Raw genomic sequence first — 8,700 nt, forward strand, 5'->3', positions numbered from 1 at the left:
TCACCCAGGCCAGGGTGCAGTGGTTTGATCACAGCTTACTGCAGACTGGACCTCCTGGTCTCAAGTGATAATGCCTCAGCCTCCCCAGTAGCTAGGACTACAGGCGCGCGCCACCACGCCTTGCTAATTTTTGTTGTTTGTAGTTTTTGTAGATACGGGGTTTCGCCATGTTGTTGAGGCTGTACTTTTTTTTTTATAAGTGCTTCAGCCGCCTTAACGCACTTTACTTTTTCACTTCTTGCAGTTGGAGTGAAAAAGCCAATGAGAGGCCGACTCAAGGTTATTCGGCCAATCCAGGCCCGGAGACAGGGGGCGGGGCTTCAGGAGAAATGTCAGGAGCTAGGAAGGGGGCGATTAGATCCCACCAACCAGCTGATGGTCACAGCTCAGAGGCGGAGCCTGGGGAACGATGCCTGGACCCGTCGCCAATGGGAAAAGGCAGGCTTATAGCTTTAAAGGGGAATAAATGCTTCGGCCGAACCAAGTCCTGAGTTCCCAGCGGAGGAGGAGACCTGATCCTTTAAGGTGGAATGAGGCGACGGTTCTTTAAAGGCAAAGTGGCCGAGTCGGCCGAGTATTGCCCAGCGGCACGGGCGGGGTGCCCGGCTGTGCCTTTAAAGGCGGAGGGGCGGGGGGCGGAGCGGAGGCGGAGGGCGGAGGGAGTCGGCGCAAGATGGCGGCGGGAGGGGCCCAGGCTGTAGCTCTGGCCGCCGAGTGAGGGGCGGGGGGGGCCCGGGGGCGCGCGGCCCGGTAAGCGGGGACGCGCGAGGTTGAGGGGCGCCTTCCGGGTGGGAGAAGAGGCCGAGGTAGCGCTTGGGGCGGAGCGGGGGGGGCGGGGTCCGGTGTGGGCGGAGGTAGACAAGGGGCGGGGTCGAAAGGCCCGAAAGTGGGCGGGGCACGGGCGAGCCTGGAAAGGGGCGGGGCTAGGTAGAAGCAGGGGCGAAAACGGGCGTGGTCGGCGAGACAGCTGGGGGGCAAAGCCTGAGGGGAGATTGAGCAGACGGTTGGTTTTCAGTAGAGGAGCTGCCCTGCCCCCTCCAAAAAAATGGGTACACAACGCCAAAAAGGTAGATTTTGGAATGTCAGGCTCTCAGGTAAATGGGAAATAGGGTTTAATTCCGAAGGAAGGCACACCACCCTCTAAGAGTGCCTTATTTCTCTAATCTCCAAGGAAAGGGCTCAGGATTTGTCAGATACTTGTGTTTGCTAGCGCCGCCACTTACTGACTGTGTGACCTTGAATAATCTCTTAATTTTTCTGAGCCTTAGTTTCCTCCTCTGTTAAATGGGGTTGAGAGTAATACCTACCACACGTTTGTGGGGAATTACACAGATAATGAGTATAAACGGGCTGTGTCATTATGAGATGTTATCATTATTCTTTTCTCTTTTTCTTCCCAGAGACCCCCCCGGCCGCCCTCCTCCTTCCTTTGTTCCTGTGGCTGGGGGGGTATCCCCTCCCTCCACAACATGGAGCCATCTCCTCTGTCTCCCGGTGGGGCAGCACTCCCCCTGCCGCTGTCGCTGGCTCCACCCCCACTACCCCTGCCAGCAGCTGCCGTGGTACATGTGTCCTTCCCTGAGGTGACCAGTGCCCTCCTGGAGTCCCTCAATCAGCAGCGTCTTCAGGGCCAGCTCTGTGATGTGTCAATCCGAGTGCAGGGCCGGGAGTTCCGGGCCCATCGGGCTGTTCTGGCTGCCTCCTCCCCTTACTTCCATGATCAGGTCCTACTCAAGGGCATGACCTCCATCTCGCTGCCCAGTGTCATGGACCCAGGCGCCTTCGAGACTGTCCTAGCCTCCGCTTACACTGGCCGCCTTAGCATGGCTGCTGCTGACATTGTCAACTTCCTCACAGTGGGGTCTGTGCTCCAAATGTGGCACATTGTGGACAAGTGCACTGAACTACTCCGAGAAGGCCGGGCCTCAGCTACTACCACCATCACTACTGCTGCAGCCACCTCTGTCACTGTCCCTGGTGCTGGGGTCCCATCTGGGAGTGGGGGCACTGTGGCCCCTTCTACCATGGGCTCTGTGCGCTCCCATGCCTCCAGCCGAGCCAGTGAGAATCAGTCTCCCAGCAGCAGCAACTACTTCAGCCCCAGGGAGTCCACTGATTTCTCATCTTCCTCCCAAGAGGCATTTGCAGCTTCTGCAGTGGGCAGTGGGGAGCGTCGAGGAGGTGGCCCTGTATTCCCAGCCCCTGTCGTTGGCAGTGGGGGCGCCACCTCTGGGAAGCTGCTGCTGGAGGCAGATGAGCTGTGCGATGACGGTGGGGATGGAAGAGGGGCAGTGATCCCTGGGACTGGGCTCAGGAGACCCACCTACACACCCCCTAGCATCATGCCACAGAAACACTGGGTATACGTGAAGCGAGGTGGTAATTGCCCAGCACCAGCACCCCTGGTTCCCCAAGACCCAGATCTGGAGGAGGAAGAAGAGGAGGAAGATCTGGTGTTGACCTGTGAGGATGATGAAGATGAAGAGTTAGGGGGTAGCTCCAGGGTTCCACCTGGGGGAGGGCCTGAGGCTACCCTCAGCATAAGTGATGTCCGTACCCTAAGTGAGCCCCCAGACAAGGGGGAGGAGCAGGTCAACTTCTGTGAGTCCTCCAATGACTTTGGCCCCTATGAGGGTGGAGGTCCTGGAGCAGGTCTTGATGACTCAGGAGGGCCAAGTCCCTCTTCCTATGCCCCTTCCCACCCTCCTCGACCGCTCCTTCCCTTGGACATGCAGGGCAACCAGATCCTGGTCTTCCCATCATCTTCATCCTCCTCACAGGCTCCTGGCCAACCACCAGGGAACCAAGCAGAACACGGGGCAGTGACCCTGGGGGGTACATCGGTGGGGGGTCTGGGCGTGCCGGGTAGCGCTGGTGGGGTCCCTGGAGGAACTGGCAGCGGGGACGGGAATAAGATCTTTCTGTGCCATTGTGGGAAGGCCTTCTCCCACAAGAGCATGCGGGACCGGCACGTGAACATGCACCTCAATCTGCGACCCTTTGACTGCCCCGTGTGCAACAAAAAGTTCAAGATGAAGCACCATCTGACTGAGCACATGAAGACACACACAGGTCTCAAGCCCTATGAGTGCGGTGTCTGCGCCAAGAAGTTCATGTGGCGGGACAGCTTCATGCGCCACCGAGGACACTGTGAGCGCCGGCACCGCCTGAGTGGCGGCGGGGCTGGACCTGGGCCTGGGACGCCCACGGGGCCATCCTTGCCGGCCAAGAGAGAATCCCCTGGAACAGGTGGGGGCAGCGGCGACGAGGCGACTGCGGCCACGCCCCCGTCCAGCAGACGAGTGTGGTCCCCACCCAGCGTCCACAAGGTGGAGATGGGCTTCAGTGGAGGTGGAGGAGCAAACTGAAGGGGCAGCCTGCTGGGGTGGGGGTAGCTTTCGGGGAAGAGGGAATAAGCACGATCCAAGGGCAATTTGGCCCTCGGCGGGTTTCCCACCACAATTACTGTCTTCCTTTATCTCTATGGACTTGTATATATGCTGGAAGCGGAACCACAGTTGCACCATCGCCCGCCCATTCTACTCCTCAACCCCTCCCTCCCAAGGAATTTCTGGAACTAAGCCCTTCCTTTCTCTCTGATGGGTACACTGAAGCCCCGGCTCCACAGAGTAGGGTGCACGTGGAGGGAGGGAGAGTGGGTGTGTTGAGCATCCTGCAGTCACAGGGTCAATGGGCAGGTGGTTGTAGTCTGTGCCTGAAGTCTGTGTTTGTGTTGTCATGGGGACCAGGCCTTTGAGCCCCACCCTTGTCCTAAAACCTACCCCCTCTCAAGGATGTGCTCTTTATTTCTACCCTGTCTCTCCCCACCCACCCCGCCTCCCGGGGAAATCCCCAACTTGGTTCTCTTGGAGGAATGGGTGGAGACAAGGAGGGAGTAAGTAGTAGGAGTACGAGGTTTTTATTTTTTTTAACAGTGATTAAAATATTTATTGGTCATTTACTTGGCTTCCCGACAACCCATGTGTTTGCTGGGGACCCGGCACAGGTGGGGAAAAACCGTAGTAATGGTTCTCGGGGAAAGTGGATGCTGGAGGGCGCACACAGGAGGGGGTGGGGGTGCTGGGTTTGGGGAGGGCTCAAACTCGTGGCTGCTGGGTAGTCCAGGAGGGCCAGGCTGGGGTGTCCTGACGAGAACTGGAGAGGCTCTTCCCGGATCCCTGCCTGATCAGCAGGGAAACACCAGTCTCCCAGGCACCCACACCTAACCAGAGCGGGGATTTCCACCGCCCCTCCTGCCGCCCTTTGGAGGAAAGTGAAAGTGAAAGGAGGAAGAGGAGGCTTCATGGCTGAGGGGATCGCAGCGCCATGAAGTCCCTGTTTCTGGTCCTTGCAATGGCTTTGGGTGAGCGAACCCCGCGACTCATCGCCCAAGAACTAGAGGGAAGCGGAGGGAGGTGGCCCCACTGGCGCCGACGCGAGTGGGAGTGGGTAGGTCACCAGACATCTAAGCCGCCCCTCACTTGCGCCCCTATGTGCCAGGCCTGGCGACCGCCGTCTCGGCAGGACCGGCGGTGATCGAGTGTTGGCTCGTGGAGGATGCGAGCGGAAAGGGCCTGGCCAAGAGACCTGCTGCACTGCTGTTGCGCCAGGGGACTGGGGGACCGCCACCCCGGCCGGACCTCGACCCTGAGCTCTACCTCAATGTGCACGGTGAGTCTTTAGGGACTTGCCCCCCTACGTCTGTCACCTCCACAGAAACCCCCTCCTCTTTAGATCCGGCAGTGACCTCGGGGCCTCAGCTTCCTCCTCTATAAAGGGAGTCTCACTGTGGGGTAGTCTGTACATTTGAAGTGCCGCGAACCCTGCCCTTCCAGCCCCCTTCCCGCCCTTGAATCTACAGCTGCAACTTCCTTTTCTACACTCAGACCCCGCGGGCGCCCTCCAGGCTGCCTTCAGGCGGTACCCTAGGGGCGCCCCCGCGCCGCACTGCGAGATGAGCCGCTTCGTCCCTCTCCCTGCCTCTGCGAACTGGGCCAGCGCCCTGACCCCGGAAAAGAACTGCCCGCGGGCCCTGGATGGGGCTTGGCTGATGGTCAGCATGTCCAGCCCAGTCCTCAGCCTCTCCAGCCTTTTGCGACCACAACCAGAGCCTCAGCAGGAGCCTGTTCTCATCACCATGGCAACAGGTAGCTGGGGAGGGGAGGTGGAGAAGGATGGGTAGATTCTAAGGGTCCAGATCAGCTGGTGGACCCGCTTTATGTACTTGAGCGAGACATTTCGCCAATCGGGGTTCCGTTTCCTTTTTTAGTTAAGAGAGATGGTTTGGCTAGAATCAGTCAATCTCTACTGCTCCTTCTAGCCCTCACCCAGTTAAAAAAACAACAAAAAAAACCTGTGACTGGGAGGGGAGGAGGTGACTTTGTGGTGTTTCGAAGGGCGGGGCTTTGGAAAGGTGGGGTTTCTCTATACCAGACCTTGAGAGACTTGTCAGGTGATGCGAGGTGGGAGGAGTCCAGAAGCAGGAGGGTTTTTTCTCTGCTCCTCCCAGATCTGTATCTTGCTAGGCGCCCTCCGCTTTGAGGTTCACTCTATTTCGAAAACCGTAGCCCCACCTGCGCCCACACCCGGCGCTGCGGCAATCAGCAAAGCAAAGGCTCTTGCACTGTAGCGCGTGGACATTCCCTGACAGCCGCTTGTGGGGATGTGCTGCCTCTCTGTGGTCCGCAAACAAGTGGGCTCGAGTGGGCGGAGCGAGGCGGCGGGAGATCTGATGGTTCCTATTGCATCAAAGGGTGCATTGCAGTTTGAGGCCCCATGCTTTGCTGGGCTGGGACGCGGGAGGGAGTGTGCAGATAATTCAAGAATGAGGAGGATCTGACCCTCCACCCTTCCTCCTCTCCACCCTCCTCACTGAGAATGACCCACAGAACCAGGGAGACAAACTGGAACCCCACACTGAAACCCTCTCCTTTGCCTATACCTCCATTCTTAGTTTTAAGCCCCAACCCTGGCAGAAGCTGAGGAACACCGCTCTTGTGTAGACAGGCGCTCTCTGGGGTCAGGGCTGGGGGGAGAAATATTTCCTAGGGCTACAGGCTTCACGGAGGTGATGATGAGAATGTTCTTTGCTTTCTGAGTTTGTTTTTCTAACTGTAAAATGTAGGTACTATTTCCCAGCTGCCTTTCTTGTTATGACTATCAAGAGAGGCACTGTATTAATTTATTCATTGATTCAATAAATACTTATTAGCACCAAGAATGAGTTAGGACTCAGTAGTTCTCAGTACAGGCTGTAAATAAGAATCACGTTGGGGCTGGGTGTCGTGGCTCACATCTGTAATTCCAGCACTTTGGGAAGCTGAGGCAGGTGGATTACCTGAGATCAGGAGTTTGAGACCAGCTTGACCAACATGGTGAAACCCAATGGGTTTTTCTACTAAAAATACAAAAATTAGCCAGGCATAGTGGTGTGCGCATATAGTCCCAGCTACTTGGGAGACTGAGGCAGGAGAATCACTTGAACCTGGGAGGTGGAGGTTGCAGTGAGCCAAGATTGCACCACTGCACTCCAGGCTGGGCGACAGAGTGAGACTTCGTCTCGAAAATAAAAATGAAAATAAAAAGAAGAAAAAGAAAAATCCTGCTGGAAGTTTCTAAAATAAACTGAAACCTGAGTCAATCCATGTTTGGCTCAGCTGATTAAATCAGAATCTCTGGGATGGCCTTGGGTAATCTTCAGGGTCACAAAGATGATCTGATGTAGATTCTGCTCTCCAGGAGGTTCCGGGCAGATTTGCCACAGTCCTAATATAAAGTAGAAAGCGAAGGACGTGCAGACAGGGAGCCCTGAAGTGCCCAGGTGGGTAAGATTGCCTGTGTCTCACAAACAACTGGGGTAACAGCAAGTTGCTGTGCCATTTATTTATTTATTTTGGAGATATAAATAAATGGAGTGCCATGACACGATCTTGGCTCACTGCAACCTCTGCCTTCTGGGTTCAAGCGATTCTTCTGCCTCAGCCTCCTGAGGAGCTGGGATTACAGGCATTAACCACCATGCCTGGCTAATTTTTTGTATTTTTAGTAGAGACAGGGTTTCATGGCCAGGTGCAGTGGCTCACACCTGTAATCCCAGCACTTTGGGAGGCTGAGGCAGGCGGATCACGAGGTCAAGAGATTGAGGCTATCCTGGCCAACACAGTGAAACCCCGTCTCTACTAAAAATACAAAAATTAGCTGGTCGTGGTGGTGCAAGCCTATAGTCCCAGCTACTTGGAGGCTGAGGCAGGAGAATCGCTTAAAAAAAAAACAACCAGGGAGGCAGAGGTTGCAGTGAGCCGGGATTGCGCCATTGCATTCCAGCCTGGCAACAGAGCGACACTCTATCTCAAAAAAAAAAGAGAGAGAGAGAGATAAGGTTTCACTATATTAGCCAGGCTGGTCTAGAGCTCCTGACCTGATGATTCACCCACCTTGGCCTCCCAAAGTGCTGGGATTATAGATGTGAGCCACTGTGCCCAGCCCTATTTATTTTTGAGATGGCATCTCCCTCTTGTCATCTGGGCTGGAGTGCAGTTGCAGTGGCACAATCTTGGCTCACTGCAACCTCCACCTCCCAGGTTCAAGCAATTCTCTTGCCTCAGCCTTCAGAGTAGCTGGGATTACAGGTGCCTGCCACCACACCTGGCTGATTTTCGTATTTTTGGTAGAAACGGGGTTTTGCTGTGTTGGGCAGGTTGGTCTCAAATTCCTGACCTTGGGTGATCGACCTGCCTCGGCCTCCTAAAGTGCTGGGATTACACGTGGGAGCCACCATACCCAGCGGACAAGTATACTTTCTTATTTATTCATTTATTTATTTGAGACAGGGTCTCACTCTGGTGCCCAGGCTGGTGTGCAGTGCAGGCTGGAGAGCAGTGGTGTGATCTCAGCTTACTGCAAACTCCACCTCAATGGCTCAAATGATCCTCATGCCTCAACCTCCTGAGTAGCTGGGACCACAGGCATGTGCCACCATGCCCAGCTAATTTTTGTAATTTTTTTTTGTAGAGATGGGATTTTGTCAGGTTGTCCAGGCTAGTCTTGAAGTCCTAAACTCAATTGATCCGCCCACCTTGGCCTCCCAAACTGCTGGGATTACAGGTGTGAGCTGCCTGGCCCCAAATATGCTTTCTTAATATACTTTGTGTGTATAGTATTTAATTCTCACCATTCTTTGTTTTTTCTTGAGACAGAGTCTTGTTCTGTTGCCCAGGCTGGAGTGTAGTAGTGTGATCTCAGCTCACTATAACCTCCGCTTCCCAGCTTCAAGCGATTCTCCTGCCTCAGCCTCCAAAGTAGCTGGATTACAGGCACGCGCCACCACACCCAGCTAATTTTTTGTATTTTAAATAGAGACGGGGTTTCACTATGTTGGCCAGGCTGGTCTCAAACTCCTGACCTCAGGCGATCCACCCGCTTCAGACTCCCAAAGTGCTGGGATTACAGGTATGAGCCACTGCGCCTGGCCTAATTTTTGTATTTTTAATAGAGACGGGGTTTCACCATGTTGGCCAGGCTGGTCTCAAACTCCTGACCTCAAGTGATCAGCCCACCTTCACCTTCCAAACTGCTGAGATTAAAGGGGTGAGACCCTGTGATGCCTGGCCTGTGGATCTTTTTTTTTTTTTAAAGACGAAGTTTCACTCTTGTTGCCCAGGCTGGAGTACAATGGTGCGATCTCGGCTCACCGCAACCTCC

At 55.2% G+C, this 8,700-nt stretch overlaps 2 protein-coding genes across 4 annotated transcripts in view; both read left to right on the top strand.

Annotated features, from left to right (window-relative positions):
• Positions 1-339: 339 nt before the first annotated feature.
• On the top strand, positions 340-3,961 carry ZBTB22 (zinc finger and BTB domain containing 22). 2 transcript variants are annotated; one of them, XM_037736282.1, is made up of 2 exons: positions 340-525; positions 1,401-3,961. In XM_037736282.1, exon 2 carries the CDS (start codon positions 1,470-1,472, stop codon positions 3,366-3,368), a length of 1,899 nt encoding a protein of 632 aa, XP_037592210.1. In that variant the 5' UTR covers positions 340-525; positions 1,401-1,469; the 3' UTR covers positions 3,369-3,961. The 2 variants fall into 2 exon arrangements, with proteins under 2 accessions (XP_037592210.1, XP_017378176.1); XM_017522687.2 differs by lacking the exon at positions 340-525 and adding an exon at positions 660-750.
• A 35-nt stretch (positions 3,962-3,996) lies between these two features.
• LOC108300054 (TAP binding protein) overlaps positions 3,997-8,700 on the top strand; it is a 13,961-nt gene continuing 9,257 nt past the window's right edge. For both annotated transcript variants that reach the window (XM_017522690.1, XM_017522688.1), the window contains exons 1-3: positions 3,997-4,363; positions 4,501-4,671; positions 4,887-5,147. In XM_017522690.1, coding sequence (XP_017378179.1) covers positions 4,327-4,363; positions 4,501-4,671; positions 4,887-5,147 — 469 coding nt within the window. In that variant the 5' untranslated portion in view covers positions 3,997-4,326. The remainder of the gene's footprint in view (positions 4,364-4,500; positions 4,672-4,886; positions 5,148-8,700) is intronic.

Source organism: Cebus imitator, unplaced genomic scaffold, assembly GCF_001604975.1.
Source record: "Cebus imitator isolate Cc_AM_T3 unplaced genomic scaffold, Cebus_imitator-1.0 Scaffold24, whole genome shotgun sequence".
Classification (NCBI taxonomy): Eukaryota; Metazoa; Chordata; class Mammalia; order Primates; family Cebidae; genus Cebus; species Cebus imitator.